This window comes from Liolophura sinensis, chromosome 6 (genome assembly GCF_032854445.1).
Source record: "Liolophura sinensis isolate JHLJ2023 chromosome 6, CUHK_Ljap_v2, whole genome shotgun sequence".
NCBI classification, from domain to species: Eukaryota; Metazoa; Mollusca; class Polyplacophora; order Chitonida; family Chitonidae; genus Liolophura; species Liolophura sinensis.
The window spans coordinates 32,304,187-32,322,205 of NC_088300.1; the positions used below are offsets into that span (position 1 = coordinate 32,304,187).

The window sequence follows — 18,019 nt, forward strand, 5'->3', positions numbered from 1 at the left end:
GCAGCAACCTGTGGATGGTCGTGGGTTTCCCCCAGGCTCTGCCCGGTTTCCTCCCACCATAATGCTGGCCGCCGTCGTATAAGTGAAATATTCTTGAGTATGGCGAAAAACACCAATCAAATACTTGTATTAATTTACATGGAGTGTCTTTAGTAATATAGTGCCATAAGTTGGGAGGGGATTAATTCTGTGCCATTATCTTGTTGTATATTCAGCTTTTTGTATTATTGCTTTTACTTGTACCAGTATTTGCATAATCTGTGGTGTTGGCTCTCTCATATTTAATATATACATTCTATGAAATATGTTTATTTTATATTCACTATTGTATTTTTTTTTTTGGTGTCATAGGTGAATGAGATCCAGATGCTTATTTTGTATCACTCACATTCAGAGTGTTTATTTTGTATTTTTTGTGTAATTTGGCTGAAAATGGAAGCATATTAAATGGCTTTAATTTGAATTAAGCAGGTTTTATCATGTGAAAATTCACTAATGCTTTTCTTTTTTTGAAACCATATACATTTTTTAAACTACTTATGTACATCTGTGTTCTTTGACAAGTTTGGCTTGGATGATGAAGTTGTTGGTCTGTTCATATATTTTTAATTTTCTCTTCATAATTAATGCTATAAAAATTGAAATGCTTTCAAACAAATATGTACTGCTGCGGTAATTTTATTTTATAGACAATATTGAATAACGTGCAAAGATTTCAGATGGTTCATATTTTTTAAAATATGTCGCTAAATTAGAGCTTTTTTTCCCATTGAAAATGCATGATCAGAATAATGTGAATAACCTTTGTGTTTGTACTAAGTTTGCATTTACATGCATATCTCCATGAATACTGTAGTTATTGTGGTAAGAACTTACATGTGAAACATTGAAACACATTTGTAAATCCAGACTTGAAATAAAGTGTGAGGAAAGCATTCCGTAGATACAGTACAATTTGTGCCTTGTGTGAATAAAAAACAATGAATGATTATGGCTTAACGCCACATCGGCAATATTTCAGCCATACCGTGGCGAGAACAAGGTGAAAGCAAGAGACGGTTAAGGTTTTCGATATGATAATATGAACACCAAAAGTAAAACAAAAAGTACAGACGTGATTAAAATCGAATAAAAGAAAAATAAGATTTAAAACTCGAAAACCAGGGTTATAGTACATGTATAAATATATATAACTGTTTATCTATAGATATTTATGACAATTAAAATTTATATTTTATGATATAGGCCAATGGCCTTCAAATAATTTATGACAACATCGCCAGCGATGCTGTCAAATAAATCATATATAGAGTTGACTGGTAGAATCTCTGCCGAACATGGGCAAAGTCTACACAGTCAACCAGAATATGTTTGATGCCATATTGAGCATCACATCCAACACACTCGGAAGCACTGCTCCCATCCAAGATGAAATTGTGTGTCAGATGAGAATGTCCAATACGGCATCTGGTTAAAACGACTTGGTCTCTATGAGACATATTAAATGTATATGAATTATAGCCAATGACCGGATGAATGGCATGCAGTTTATTATGGACCTGCAAGTTCCATTCACCCTGCCAAAGGCCACGAATATATTTAAGAATATTGGACTTCATGTCAGTATAAGGGATTTTTATCTTAGATATGGGTTTATTTAGGGCAGCTTTCGCCTCCCTGTCTGCGACTGTGTTTCCATGGATACCAATATGACTTGGTATCCAGCAGAATATAATATCTTTACCTCTTCTAACCTTGTGTGAATAATGATTCACTAGTATTACACCAGTTAAGAATGATGGCAGCTTGAAACTGACTTACAGAGGGTGCACCTGCCTGTGGTTGTGGGTTTCCTTGGTTTCCTACCACCACAATGCTGGCACCTGTCGTATGTGTAAGTGAAATATTCTTGAGTACAGCTTAAAATACCAACCAAATCAGTATAACTAAATAAATACAGATGGTTACTGGTCAGGTACAGGTCAATGTGGGTTTCATTTTTCAGTGGGGTCGTGTCAAACACCTGGCAGCAGGAATCTGATTAGGCCTATGTTCACCAGCCAGGTGATATAGATCCAATACCGGTACCTTACTCAGCCTATTGACATATCATACTTTGGCTCAAAAAAGATGGACCTTGACACTGTATTGACGTCAAATGTTACTTTCCCGGCCAATTTTATCATGATGACGTCACATTAAAGATATGTTCCTCCCACGATAATGCTGGCTGCTCTTATATAAGCGATGATATTCTTGGGTACGGGTCTTGAGTATTTCTCACTTACGTGTATAAACAAAATCATGTAAAACAACATGCATGTGTTAATACAGGGCACCCCACCAGTCGTGTGCTTTTTGAAAATATCATATTTTATATCATTAAACAGCTAAAGAAATGTAACCAACATAAACCGTAAACTTTGGAAGATGAATTTGACCCTATTGTTGTCAGAAATATGGGCAGGCTGCCCTAGTGGCATGCACAAGACTTGTTTTCTGTTGTAGTCTGCATCATTCACTTTAACATTTAGGAAGTTCTGCATGTTCTTGTCCATGCCATTCATAGTTCCGAGCACTTTGGTTTCTCGCAAGAAGCAGGAGGTGATAAATACCATGGAGCAATATGGGTGAAATGCTGATTTTTGCCGATTTCCAATGTGTATCTCACCTGGGTTAAATTTGCTTTGTTTTCACCTCTAATACTCACGTGACTAAAGAGTGTACTGATGATTGGCTCAGAGTAGCTATGACATCACTGCAAAACTATGAATAAAGGATTTAATCAGTGTATAGTCTTGATATGGTGTGTTCTGAGGCTTATTTTGATGGGTTGGTTGTTGTTCTGTGTAAAATAGATACAGAGATACAGTCAAGTGCAGGTCTGCACATTTTCGGACAAATGCGAAATCCGGATACCCTTAATCTTACAACCGATTCAGTAAGATGGGTCGGAAGTTGAGGGTCACGTGACCACCCGTTCGTACCTAATACAAAATGGCCGCCCAATATTACAGCAGTGGGGAAAAGGTCACTTTTAGCCTAGTTGTACAAAATAACGTCACGAAAGCTCTGCAAAAACACTCAGGCTATCTGGAAAGCTGAAATTTATACAAAACCAACGGATACAAGATCGCTGACAGCTATTCAAAAATAGGCATTTTCCTATGCAATAACGGTGGGAGAACCGTTTTCTTAATCCACGCAGTTTGTTGCAAAGGAGATCACGTGGTTTCTAGCTTTCGATCCGTCTTACAGAATTACTATTTCGATAAGGATGTATGTTCTAAGCGTTTGTCAGCATTAATTTTTAATTTACTGTAACATGAACTGTGAGTAATTCTAAGTTGTCTCCTTTTGTGCATTAAAACGATTTAGAAATTTATCAATACAGCTAATTACTCGTTCATTCTAACAAATCAATAAACCTCGCAAATGTCAGTGCATACATGTGTCTGCTGTGTGAACTTGGCGTACGCATGTCACATTTCGCATTCATAACCCCCAAAGTTTCAGTTTCTAATGACGTGTTGTCAGCTGACGTTGAACAACCAACCAAAGCGCACAGGAAGTATAATCAACGTAACGGACGGTAAGGGGGTTTCCCTCGAAAGAGCTAAATTTAGATCTTTTCCACTTCTGGGAAAACACAGCCCGACATCACTAGATCGGAGCTAGACGTAGATGGGAGCTAAGAGATACAATTGTTGTGACAGCCATAACACGAATTGTTGAATCCCAAGACACGTGAAACAGTAGCTGCTGGAGTCTGATAGCGACTCGAAGAAATAATGGCGGCAAGTCAAGGTGAGAACAAACCATAAATCGAGAGTAAAACGTGACTCGAATTCTCGAAGAGCATTTCACTTGTCGACTTCCGTCTCGGGTCCATTTTGTTATAATGTCGTGCTGAAGCCGTACGCACAGCCTTGCGTAGCGGCTACACCTCGTGGTTGCTGATGAAATCTGCTTTTGCTTCAAATATCACTTTGTCTGCTACTGTTTAAGTTTTTTGATCTCTCTACACAAACGAAATTCCTATTTTATCAAGGTACATGTAGATACACGTGACAATACACCTATGGATACAGTGTCATCTGAATTTATATGTATACTAGTGTATATGGCTTAGGAATATATATGGTTTTAAATATAAACGGTGTCATTTTATGTCACTTAAGAGGCCCATCAGTTCTTATATTGTATTTATGTCACTTTGTTAACACAGCCAAATGCATACTGACATCTTTACACCAGACAGAGGTAAACTGTGAGTGGTAGAAAAATTTAAATCTGTAGCGTATTTCAGGTTGATTAGAAAATATGACCGCCAAGTTTAATATTATAGCTGATGTTTTTTTGTCTTTTTTTTGTATGTCTTAGGAAAATAGGAATAAAACATGTACATATTTATATGTAGTCAGTATATCTAGTTTAAACTTCAAACTGGTGTCAACTTAATCTAGACCATCCAGGCAGATGAGGTGAGAGGTGTTGAAACTTGCATGCACATTAGTAAAATGAGGTCATACATATCCCAGTGACCTGGAATATCGCTATTTTTTTATTGTTGGTAAACATTGGAGAATTTTTTACCAAGACGATGACGTTCAGTTTCATGGTTCGAGAAAATCAGAGAGCTTCTGCCAAGCCATTTACTGAAAATTATAAAAATGAATGAAGGAACCTACTGAGTGAATGTATATTGTTATTACAACTTCACACTGACCTTTCTACAGGTATTATAATTCAGATTCACTGAATTTTTGTTCAGATCGAGGTACACATGACATATGTGAGTAAAGATGAAAAGAATTTTTGCATTCCTGAAAATCAAGGTGTAGAAAATGTGGTACGACTTCAGTGGTATATGTTATCCCTATGGTCCATAAATCTTGCTTTACTATCCACATGTTTGACTGCATTTAATTCTGTGAAAAAAAAAAAAAAAAAGAATTAGAAAAGGTATTTTCTCTTGAATCGTTTTTATGTTTTATGTCTCTTTTAATGTACTTTACCTATAAGCTCATGTCTTGTCCCAACTCATTCTGTTAGAAGATCGCTGAAGAAATTTGTGTGTTCCTCCACAGACTTCGCTCTTCCGCTTGAGGACCTGTCAAAATACGACAGCAAAGAGCTGGAGAAAATCCTGCAGAATTTTGGTGGCTTTGACAGTGATGTTGGCACATGTAAGTAGTACACATATATGCAGATGGTTAAATCTGCCTGGGGCAATCATTAAAATATTCCATATGCCCATGGGCAACCACTTTTGGGGCATAGAGACGTGCTAATTTTGACACCTTTGGGCTTTCATCAAGGTGATCGTCAGTTTAAACACTTAACAAACAGATAAAAGCTATAATAATGTTCAGGGGCCTCCGTGGCTCAGTCGGTTAAAGCGCTAGCGCAGCGTAATGACCCAGGAGTCTCTCACCAATGCGGTCGATACGAGTTCAAGTCCAGCTCATGCTGGCTTCTTCTCCGGCCGTACGTGAGAAGGTCTGTCAGCAACCTGCGGATGGTCGTGGGTTTCCCCCGGGCTCTGCCCGGTTTCCACCCACCATAATGCTGGCCGCCGTCGTATGAGTGAAATATTCTTGAGTACGGCGTAAAACACCAATCAAAAAAAAAAAAAAAAAAAAAAAATAATAATGTTCAGGCTTTTTCAGGGACAGGTATTTCTTGACATTGAGGTTCAACATGAAGTAAAATTAATATTCTTTTTTACCATGAGTTCTAATGTGTTAAATGAAATATCATACAGCTTAGTTGCGCCTTGGCAAAACCTGTCTATTCTAATCCCAGGAAATGTCAGTGAAAAAATTTGCAAATAGCTGGAAATGAAAGATATTGTGGGCCAACATATAATGATAACTTAGCAGACAATGCAAAATTGCAGACATTGTTATTGAGCAGTGTTTATGCTGACTTGCTGTGACAGTCTGGGTCCAGTGACCAGTGAGGCCATGTGCAGGATATGCAGGCGTCCAAGCATCTGTCAGGCAGATAAATAAATGACTTTACCTGAAGTTATGATTGTCTGCTAGTAGCACTTGTACAGGTGTAACGTGAAAAGATAGAGGAATACAATATTCATCATCTAATCCTCATGTAACACCCCTTCTCATGAAAACTCCATCGATATACAAACATTATTTAGAGTGCTAAGATGTGGTGAACTACACTTTTGTTCAAATGTTACAATTTGGCCTGCACTAAAAAGACAATGGAATAGATCATTCCTCATTTGAGTGCCTAATCCGTTCCCTTCTGGCTGTTCATAGGAACTTTGGTGACAATGAACAGTTCTGTTGATAATGCACATGGCTGTTTGCACAGACTTTCAATACACTTGCTGTAAACCACTTGTCTTCCATCAATATGAAGTGCAAGATTGTATGTGTTGAGACACAGGAACTGCCATCAGTAACTTTCCAAGGTTTTTTTTTTTCACCTCCAGCACTCTTGTTTCCTTCACCAATAAAACTGAACCCCATCGAATAAGTGGAGCATTCTTAGGTATGGTAACAATAACCAATCAGTACTACTTAAACAAACTTAACGTAAAACACCTATCAAATAAGTAAACAAATTAAATTATCTTTGGTCTGATTTTAGCTTCAGAGTTGAATCGTATCTTGGAAGCAGCGGCAGCTCAGACTGACCCAGAGTCTGTGGCCCCCTCCTCCAGTACAGGACCAGGTACCTATCAGATCAGCCCTCAACCAGCACCCACAACACCCAAACCTGCCCAAGGTACCAGCAGTAGGCAAAGAGCTGGGGCTGCCAAACAAGGGCCAGCAAGGGGAGCTCACTCCAGCATGATGACAGGAAGTCAAGCTGAAAACCAGTCTGCCCCGTATGTTGAGATCATCGAACAGCCTCGAACCAAAGGGCTTAGGTTCAGGTACGAGTGCGAGGGTCGATCTGCTGGGAGTATCCCAGGTGAAAACAGCACTCCAGAGAAGAAGACGTATCCTACCATTAAGGTTAGTGCTCAGCCTGATGTCTTCTGTTGAGTTGGCTAGAGTTTTTTTTCTGTTTTGAAGCCTTTAATTCTTGCTTCAGAATCACTCTGAGAGATTTTTTTTGGATCAACTATTTTTTCAGGTGTTTTTGTTTTGTTTAAATTCAACCTTACCAGAGAAACGCAAACCCCCTTGTTTCAGCATCAGTTGGTTATGGTGCGTAAATTTCATTGTGAACATGAGTGTGAATCTTCAAACTCCTCCTTGTAGCTGGCTTTGCCTTTTGCCTAGTTCCTTCTAAACATACATGTATGTGTAGTGCTGCTATTGTAGAAGCCAAATGTGGTCACACATACTGAGTCAGAATACACTCACAATAAGTACTTTACCTTTATGTTACCCTCTAGATATCCAGCAAGCCATGATCTGAAGATAAATTCACTTACCTTTAAGTTGTTAGGACGCATGAATTGCATTTTTAAAGAAAGCCTTCAGAGCGATATTAAACCCTAAATACACAAACAAAGTCGGCCTTATAATTAAATAGGGAATTTGTAGATGGCCCTGATTTCACTGCTTGTGGAGTCTTTGGTGGCAGATAGCAGTCATTGACAACTGTGTTGCCATTAGCATAGTCTAATGTTTGGTGAAGACCATTTGTCTTCCACTAACATGCTATGCATATCTGTACACAGCTATCACATGTGGGCAAGTCTGTCATTAACTTGCCAGACAATGGTGGTTTACTCCAGGCTTTCTGGTTTATTCTGCACATGAAACTGTCTGCCATCATATCAGGTGAAAAATTCTTGAGTATGGCAAATAAAAGTTAAATTTTATGTGACGGTACACCCATATGCTCTTACAAGTATGAAGTGAGAAAGTTGTAAATGTCCAGTTAGGGTATGACCCTACTCCAGAAATAACCTCCAATGTGTTTCTTATTCATGAGATGAACTGGCCTGATTATCGGTGAAATGAAGACGTGAATTTTAAAATTTCTTCATGATATATTTATTTGTTTGTAGATCCACAACCATACTGGGGCAGCTGTTGTTGTGGTGTCATGTGTCACGAAAGACTTGCCTAAGCCTCGACCTCATCCCCATGCCTTGGTGGGGAAGGACTGTACCAAAGGGGTGTGCACCGTACGTGTGAGGGACGCATCTGTCATCAAGTAAGTAGGATCACATTTCACACATCCACTATAAATCATCCCAGATGTAGAGTACAGTTAATTTGCATAATAACTTGCTAATTAGTACAAAGCCAAAGTTTTTAAATCACATTATTTTAAAAATTATTAAAAAAAAATATTTCAACCAGTAAATTAAAACATGTCTATTTTAGATGTCATCTTATATATGTAGTGATGTATTATTGGCTGTTTTCATGGTTTAAAAAATGGAATTGTATATACAGTTTGTACTTGTTCATGTATTGTTATAAGAGGGCCTCTGGAAAGAACAAATTGTACAGTTTGACAAAGTTAAACTTTGGTTTCATTCGTTCGTTCCAAATGACAACAGAGTGCACTCCGAGTGCAAAATGACGTCGTTTCTTTACAGGGTGATAGAGCTAATTCTCGGTCTATTATTCAATATGACAGAATTCGTTAGTTAGTTAGTGACAAGGTCATCTTCCCAATAGAAGTCATTTTGTTGCCGTCTCTGGAAAACCTGCACATTATATTACACTGTATTGCTTTATTTTCAGTTAAGCACCATGTAAAACCCCAGCTGTGCATACATACTTGTACATACATGTACATGCTGAATGTAGTTTTGCCTTAATTACCCAGTTGGAAATTCCTCAATCTTTTCGCATGTGAAAGAGCAACATTCAGTGCAATTGTTGCACATTTATAGTTTCATTTTTTAGATAGAACTAGATTGGGTGGATTGGTTAGTTTCAGAGCTACACAAAAAAGGATAATTTTATCAATCTACACAGAATAATGCCTTCAGATTATGCTTGAATAAACACCTTGCAATCATGCGAAAAGGTTGAAGAATTACAGTGAGAGACATTTCACAATGCGGTATGTTTCTTCGCACAGGTTCCCTCACCTTGGTATTCAGTGTGCCAAAAAGAAGGATGTAGAAGATCACATTCGAACCAGAAAGGAAATCAATGTAGACCCTTTTCAAAGTAAGACAAAAAAGTGATTGTGTTGATGTTCTACATCATATAAAGTATAACAAAATATTTCTCTGATTCAAAGCAGTTCCATCAGACTTAACTGTAACAGGTTTAGAAGGTAAGTAGTGTAATTATGAATTCTTGTGTCAGTCAGCCTGGATGAAAGATTTGAATGCCTGGAATAAAGATTATTTTGGTCTGTACATTTAGATTCCACATGAACTTATCTTCATTAAGCACATACTCTCAGTGGCTAGAAAGGTTTCATACATATTTTATATGTCTTTCCATAGTACATGAAATATTGAGACTTATAGTACTGCTTGCTTTACACTCTGATGCATTTGTTTTCAGCTGGGTTCGACAATCCAAAGGACATAGACCTGAATATCGTGCGTCTTTGCTTCCAAGTTTTCCTTCCTGGAAAAGATGGAAAGTTTACAAGAATTGTTCAGCCTGTTTGTTCCAATGCTATTCTGGACAAGAGTAGGTTTATTTCTCTACTAATTAATTATCACCATTCATTCACATATTTTGGATTTTAAACTCATCAATGGGTTACCTCCCTTGGACAAGTCAGTTTGGCTGATTTGTCATTAAAGGTATACAGGACCGCCTCTGATTGACTGGCATAAGAGATTGGCAAGTCCAGGCTAAGTCTTGTCAATTCTGATTAGCTGATGTGAGAGATTGGCAAGTCCAGGCTATGTCTTGTCATTTCTGATTGGCTGGCATGAGAGATTGGCAAGTCCAGGCTATGTCTGGTCAGTTCTGATTGGCTGGTGTGAGAGATTGGCAAGTCCAGGCCATGCCTAGCCTAAGCTGAATTTTAGGTATGGCAGATTTATTAATTAAAGCGTGACCAAAGCTTGACTTAACTCAGAAAACCCTGCCTCCACTGTCATCCACTCGGTGTTAATTCTGTAACCCTTTAAGTCTGTTTTTTTTTTCAAGGTCAAGAGCATGTAACGCTATGAAAGAATTGTGGAAGCAGGCTGTAAAATCTCACTTCAGTAAAATTATGTTAGAAACCCACTTATTTGACTTTGCATTATAGTTCTGCTGATTTAGTTCCCAAAAAAGACATTGTTTAGGTTTTATGTACCATGTATTATCATGAAGAAGCATTGTAAACTAAATAGTTGTTGTATTATAACAAAGGTTTTACAAGTTTAGCATGAAAGGATACATGAAACGCTTGCTGTTTACTTCTTAAAATGGGGTATAAATCAGCTATAAATGTACAAAAAGATTCTTAACTTTCTTTATGGAGCCTAAGAATGCCTTTTCCTATGGCCCCAGTGGTCTGTCCAGAAATTAAGTAGTCTGCTGTGTTGATATCCACAGTGATAGGTGTCAAAAACAACTTTGTTGGTGAGCGAGCCTGAATTGGGCGCTAAGCTGGCCTTGTGTTCGCAGAATGTTTGTCAACAACATCTTTTCCAAATATTCCCTTCCACTGATGGAACATATGTATAAAATTAAAAGAGTTGTAAAATGTGCCTCAAAAATGAAAATTTTTCTCATTTTTTCAGCATATCTTTTTTTGTTATCCTTAAAACCAAACTGTTCATTTTGTAATGCCTTATCATGTATCCTTCATATGTTTTCAGAGGCACACAATGAGTTGGTGATTTGTCGCATAGACCACACCTCAGGCAGAGCCAGGGGAGGAGATGAAGTCTTTCTGCTCTGTGAAAAAGTCAACAAAGGTAGTGTGTTTGTTTGTTAATGCTATAATACTCAAAGTCAGTGACGGTAATGTCATGGTATGATTATAATGCTATAATGCTTTGAAGTCAATAAAGTTAATGTGATGTTTTCTGTAAAAACTTGTTGGTTAGCCAGTGAAAGTAATGTGATGTTTTGTAAATGCCTTTTTTGCTCAAAGTCAATAAAAATACATGTAATGTGATGTTTTGTATATGCCTTTTTGCTCAAAGTCAATTAAAATACAAGTAATGTGATGTTTTGTAAATTGTAGAAGTAATGTTTTTTTTTGCTTTTTTTGGTATTTTGTATTTAATAATAACTAAGCTATTTTGGGATAGTCTTGCTAATAATCAGTTTGTAACATTATTTTGTTATGTTGTGCTGTTTTACCTCTCCTCCAGATGACATTGGTGTACGTTTCTATGAACTTGGTGAAGATGGTACATCGACATGGGAAGACTATGCAGACTTTGGGCAAGGAGATGTTCATAGACAGGTAAGTCAATGGCCCACAGCATTGTGTCTACGAAGGCCTTTTTACAGCAGGTTTGTAAGTGACAATCACTGTCTAAGGTTTGGGTGTTCAAGCTGGTTTACCCATCCAAGATCATTTTTTGTCACATATATCTGTTGCACTCGTGCTGTGACAGACACAGATTCCTCTGATTCTGTGTCTTGAAAGAGAGTGTCTTGAGAAAGGGAGAGGTGTAATGGGGGCAGCTTTCTGGTGCTGGTACAAACAGTAGCGAGAGAGAACTTACCAATAGCCCAGATGATGGGAGAGAGAAAATTTGAGCAGAGAGATCTGATTTTAAATCCTACTGAATGATACGCCTAGTTTTCAGACGGAATACTGTGAATACCCAGTATCCGTGACCTCAACACCCAGGACACATCACTGAAAGACATGCTATGCATCATTTGAACACCCAGCACACGTCACTTGAACAACTGGTACATGTCACTTGAACAACTGGTACATGTCACTTGAACATCATATACATGTATCAGGTAAACTGGTAGATGAATTCCAGCAGTCAGTGAAGCCTACATGTATGTGTATTAAGTTCAATCCAGCTCTGGTAGGTCTGGGTAGGATTGTATATATATATATATATATATATATATATATATATATATATATGTATATATATATATTGAATCTGATGAAATGAACCCAAAAGGCTGTGCTGTGGATGACTGGTACCCACAGCCATGTTGGATCTCTAACAAAAGAATTTCATAGTCTCTTCTGGCTCTCCTATTTGTACACGTCCGCAATGAAAGTCATCTATAAAATCATAGCTCCAGCTACATAGATGGAATATTATAACACCCAAATCCAGTTTCCTCTAGCCATAAAACTTAATTTAAGTGTAAAATTCCTTTGTATGGCATTAAACAGTAATCAGATGTATAAATACTGTAAATCTATGACATTGTAAATTTCATGCATATCAAGTGAGGAAATTTTTCCGTCGTTTAGATATACCCAGTTGTCAAACAATCCACATGTATTGGTATAAATGGACTTACTTAAATATGATGAACAAACCAATTACCAGTATAATAAAGTGGCTTGATGACTTTCTGATCTGAGAATTCTATCTTGCAGATAAAAACTATGTATGAGATTTCAGTTTGGGAGGTTTTCTTTGATGGTGACAGTGGGTTATTTTTTGAAAGACATGGGCATTTAAGTGCAGGGTTACAGTATAAATGAAAAGATGTTACTCAACAGCACATATGTTCAGAACTGCAAAAAATTAAACAGATTCAAAATAAGTGTCCTGACTGTAGGGCTGAGATGTTGAAAAGCATATCTGCCGTTAAGCCTGCTGTTAACTTAAGCTTGGTCTAAAATCGCATTTGTTTTATGAAAGGCAAAGACTGGTATTAAAATTTAAGCCTAGTTTAACTTTTAATACACTTTTGAACAGCAGGCCCTTGGGTGTTCATATTGATGCTGTTAAACAGATCTATCTGATGTTGACTTTTGTAGCTGGCCATTGTATTCAGAACACCTGCCTACAGGGAGACAAACATCAGCACTCCTGTGCACGTGTTCCTACAACTGAGGCGCCCTTCAGACCAGGAGGTCAGTGACAGTATCCCCTTCACCTACATGCCAGAGGATCCAGGTACGTTGTCTGCAGCTTTATACAGATACAGAAATTAATGGGGAAATTAATAGAAGACACGAAGACGAGCTACACAGGTCTAAATGGTAATCACTTCATTTATGTGCGTCATGAGCACACATATACTAAAGGAAAGAACAGAAGTGTTCACAGCTTTGGACTGATTTGTGACTGGTGGAAGGGATTTTACTAGTTTCCAGTTAAATAATAAATAAACAGCTCAGTACCAAAGGGCTTTAGTTATTCCTCACTAATATATGACATCTTATTGGACAATGTACATGTAATTCAGCTTAGAGCTACTGTACGATTTTTGTGTGCATGTTTTTGTGTGTGTGTGTGTTTGCTTTTTTTTGTTGTTTTTTTTTTTATATACGCTCCTTTGTATATCCTTGGAAGTTTGTCTGGTATGAACAGAGGTTTGAAAGAATTATTAACCTATACACATGTTTAATCTTTCTCTTTTCAGACCCACACCACATTGAGGAGAAACGAAAGCGGAAATTCCAGAAGTTTAACTCTTTCATCCAGGATGAGTCACCAGGTAGGTTAATGTTTAAATATAGAGAATAAAACATTGACCATGTGTTTTCTTTGTGGAAAAAATCAAGCTTTGCCATCCCAAAACATTCTTATTCACAAAGTTGTGTGCCAAATGAAAGACACCCTGCCTGAAAAGTAAAGCTTAAACGTCAGATCAAACCTGGCCTCCACACAGTTGAAATTTCCTGCTGTCACTGGTTGTGGGGCAGTGGTGACAAAGAATCAGTTGATGATAGATGTGTGACTGTTAAAGTTGTCATAACCTTCATTGAACACCACTTATCCTCCACCAGTATAATGTGCATATCAGTAATTCACAGTCAGCTTTAAAGTTGGGAGACCGGAGATCAAACCTGGGTCAGGTCACTTCGCGCTCAGCACTAAGAGGTTACAGCAAAGAAACAAGTCTGCTTGACCTGATGTCAGTATATTGTGACTGGGTAGGGAGTTAAGTCTGGTGTCTTAGGCGTGATAGATCATGGACTGGCCTTGCCACAAGAAGACACAGTATTTACAAACACCATGAATGACATCTGATCATCATATATTTTTAGTAAGATGTGAAAACCTGAGCATACATACATACAATATGTCAAGTCTGGGATAGTTTATCAGTAACTTCCCAAATGTTGGTGGTTTTATCTGGGCACTCCATCCATTAAACTGACCTCCATCGTAAGCGTAAAATCGTGTTAACAGCAATCAATCAATCAATCAATTTAATTTTTACGCATGTGACTGTAACATTTTGACCCTGAAGTATATATAGCAATCACAGAACATTGGCTTGGCATTTATTTTGTACCTTCTATACTTAGCCTATTCCTTTTAAGACAAGATTGACGTGCATGTGGTGTACATGTATATTGAAAATAATTTCGAAATGTTGATTTAATTACAAGAAGTTTCACCTGTGAATTCGGTTGTTTAACAGTAAATTATTGAATGTCATGGTGGAATTCCGACTGGACGTTCCCTTTCATTATGTAACATTTCATGTTATCATAATTTCAATAAAGGATTTTGAATATTTTATGCAGCTGGAAGAAATGCCACAGTGAAGGAACGAATCAAGGCTAAGGCTTCAAGAAAGATTAAACAAGAACGTAAGTGATGAATATTGAATTTCTGAAATTGTATAACCTGTTCGCACAAAGAACATCGCATGTTCAATGATTTGTAGCATTGCTAGTATTACATCTTTTTGTGTGTTCATTACACAAATCTGCTGATATGGTTATGGAAAATAAAATACCTTTAACTTCTTTAATTCCATACGTCTAAATTTGTGCCCAACATTTCAAACAAAGTTAGTTCCAAATGTGTCAGAGTTTATAATTTGAAGACCTGTTCTATTTACTAGGACATTTCTTGGCTAATGTTGGTATTTTATGGTTTCATATGGTTTTAGATTCTGGTACATGTGTACTTTTGTCTAACACAAAATAGCATGGAGGTTTTTATGTTTTTCTGATTTTTCTTTGACAGAGGCTGATCCAGCTCTTCCTCTCTATAACATTGGTAACATTGAGGGTCAGTCACAGAATCAGACCTGTGCTGTCGGCCCTCCCCATGGTGCGTACATGGGTGGGGTCCCGGCCATGAGCACTGTCTCTACCATGAACTTCACCAGTGGGGCTACCACCAGCGCGGCCACTGTACAAGTCAACCCTCAGCATGTAAGCGCAACTAGTTCCAACTTGGGGAACATCACCATGGGCAACCTGTTCCAGCAGTCAAGTGGTGTCCAGGCAGCCCAACTGCCGGTTGTACCTGACCTTCACATGTCCTCAATTCCTGAGGGTCAAGACCCCAACAAAATGAACAATGAGTTCATGTACCCCAACTACACCACCTCTAACCCCATCATAACAGACATTAACTTTGCCGTTCCCACCAGCTCATTTGACCTCTCTGTCCTTCAGGAGTATCTCCGTGACAACCCAGCCAACTTGGCCGAGGGGGAGTCAACGGAAATGGCTTCCTTTGGTCTGTCAAGCGATCTGCTAACAACAGACTATGACCCCGGTGTGGCAGCCATGGTCAGCGTGTCCTCCGACACCATGGAGAACGACCTTGAAACTCAGCGTCAGTGTGAGGAAGTGCATAGAGCCCTCAGTGACCTCAAGTGAACAACTGTTAAGCTAAACTAAGGTATTTTTCATGGTCAGCTGCTCACTGCCCGCCGTGTGAAATCTCGGATCTGGTCAATTAATCACATTCTGCTGGTGGAGAAGTCCCGATGTTGTTGTTGTTTTATAGGTACAGAGTTGGCGAGATGAAGCTCTGGTGTTAGTAGAGGCCGTTTGGATCTCTGTACCATTACAGATCATAGAGAAGTCATTTTTATTTGACTGGATAGATTTTTAAAGAGTTCCGCACAAAATACAAATCTTGCCCTGCAGCCAGTTGTCAGTTTTGACGATGTAAATGTTATCTGCCTTTGCAGAGAACTTTCAACTTAAACTGCATTAGGCCAAATACTGGTTCATAAATGTGCATCAGTAAACTGTTATGGGATTGAATTGTTGAATATGTTAGTGATCTTGGAATTTTAAATTGGACATATGTTTCCTTGGAAAGCTTTTCTGCTGTGCCATTTGTCTACAATAGAAAAGATCATGAAACGTGATTCCAGGACCACATGTACCAGGTATTGTGTTTTGATACTTAGAAATTTTATGCAATCATGTAAGACTGTCAATCACCAATGTAATTTCTTACCGACAGTGTTTTTGATTTTGCTTATGTATGCTTAGATGTTAACATTATACTGTCAGTTTTATAATTTTCAGTCATATGGCGAAGAGGAGTCAGGCATATGTACATATGCTGCTTTCTTGTAGCAGGCGATTACGTGCCACCGCTAGTCCTGTTTCCTTGTTCTAACCTCCCAGTGCTGAGCGTCAAGCGAGGCAGCAACAAGTACCATTTTTTAAAGTTTTTGGTATGACCCGATCCAGGTTTCTATTGATGTTGCATTTGTATTGAAATGCAGAAAGTGCTACTAAGCTGTTATGGTTATGATTAGATAAGGTATGTAAAAATAGAAATATATCTGACTGTACTTATATACGTATATTCTAACTTGTTCATAATTTGGTTTTTGCTTCTGAGCTTCAAAGCTTGTGGGCTTTGTCATTTAAGTGCACAGATTTTAAACTGTGAGTTATCGTGGGAAAAAAGTTTACAGTGTAAATGTGCGAACGATACTTACAAACGACTTAATAGTTAAGCCTTATTAGTGTCTTACTGGGACATAAATCAAAAAAATTGACAAAAAGTGAAAGAAAAAAAAACAATTAAATACCAGATTTTCTTAATGTGTGTTTTGCAATGGTGTACTGGTGCATGAACTTGGTGGTGGTTCAACTAATTTTGCCACTAGAGAAAAAAACCTTTGTGGCATTCTTTACAGCATATATGTTGAAACTAGCAAACTAGTTTGTTTTGGTTAATAACTCTGTTAGTGGCATTAAACAGTTGTTTGTTTTTTTTAGGTTATACATGCACAGTGTGTTTGTATTATACACAGGTATGTACATCATGCATGCTTCCATATGGTGTAAAAAAAAAAAAAAAAACAATCACATTCAATCCTTCAATATGCAGATTACTATCTGTTCAGCAAGCATATAAAAGACCTTTCCGGAACTGTCATATCAGGAACACAAGATTAACCTATCATAATCAGTGTTGTTGCAAATAGGTCATCTGGATGCTCCACACATTGGTCACAAATGGTCAATCTTTCTGTGACATCACCATAAGGAAGTTTTTCAAATTTGAGTTCTTTTGTCCCCAAAGGTAAAAACAGTTTTTAATACTGTATCATGTGATTTGTCAAAAATGTTTTAACCTTAATTGACATTAATTTACTGGTCACCTGTCTCACTGTGTAATGAAAGCTCAAATAACACATCATTCTTTCAGGGACTTCCTTTGTTCACAAATGCTCACCTCCTCACCAGATACAATACGGTTAAGCTTTTTTTGCCTTTAGCAAGTAAAAGGTATCCCTGGATCACAAAGCAGTCTTGGACTTCAAGTCAAAATTTTAATTATTCTGTTTCTTATGTTCCTTTCCTTTATTTCAGCTGAAATTTTTTGTCCATTAACCTACCCATATTTTGCATCAAGGTATATTTTGACTCTGAAATAAGAGTTTTTAATGTTTTAATTGAGTTTTACTTACTTGTCACAGATCGCATCGTGATCTCGGGGCCTGTCGATTGAATGTGACAGAATAAAAAGGTCAGCAGAAAGACATTACTGAATCCACATACAACAAAAATGACTCACTTTTTTTTTCTTTTACATTGAATAATGGTGTCAGCATCTTGAAACATGTGAAATAAATTTACTTTTTAACATGTAAAGAGTTTTAAATTGTGTAGATGGGAAAAAATTTCTAGTGATAAAATGGTTTAATTTTAACATAATCATTGTTGGAAACTTGGGCATGTACACAATTTTGGGTCAAAAATTTTTTTGCTGCTTGGGTCATGC

At 37.7% G+C, this 18,019-nt stretch overlaps 1 protein-coding gene across 1 annotated transcript; it reads left to right on the forward strand.

The window, feature by feature from the left end:
• The first annotated feature begins 3,667 nt into the window (after positions 1 to 3,667).
• LOC135467623 (putative transcription factor p65 homolog) lies at positions 3,668 to 17,673 on the forward strand. The gene is made up of 12 exons (XM_064745401.1): positions 3,668 to 3,807; positions 5,091 to 5,189; positions 6,622 to 6,992; positions 8,000 to 8,148; positions 9,031 to 9,122; positions 9,468 to 9,599; positions 10,727 to 10,825; positions 11,228 to 11,322; positions 12,829 to 12,967; positions 13,437 to 13,511; positions 14,551 to 14,616; positions 14,999 to 17,673. Exons 1-12 carry the CDS (start codon positions 3,792 to 3,794, stop codon positions 15,640 to 15,642), a joined length of 1,977 nt encoding a protein of 658 aa, XP_064601471.1. The 5' UTR covers positions 3,668 to 3,791; the 3' UTR covers positions 15,643 to 17,673.
• The last annotated feature ends 346 nt before the right edge of the window (positions 17,674 to 18,019 follow it).

Bases quoted from the DNA above. Each gene is read 5' to 3' on its own strand.
- LOC135467623 (XM_064745401.1), top strand. The intron at 5,190-6,621 runs GTAAGTAGTACA...GTCTGATTTTAG, and splicing joins TGACAGTGATGTTGGCACAT to CTTCAGAGTTGAATCGTATC. The intron at 12,968-13,436 runs GTACGTTGTCTG...TTCTCTTTTCAG, and splicing joins CTACATGCCAGAGGATCCAG to ACCCACACCACATTGAGGAG.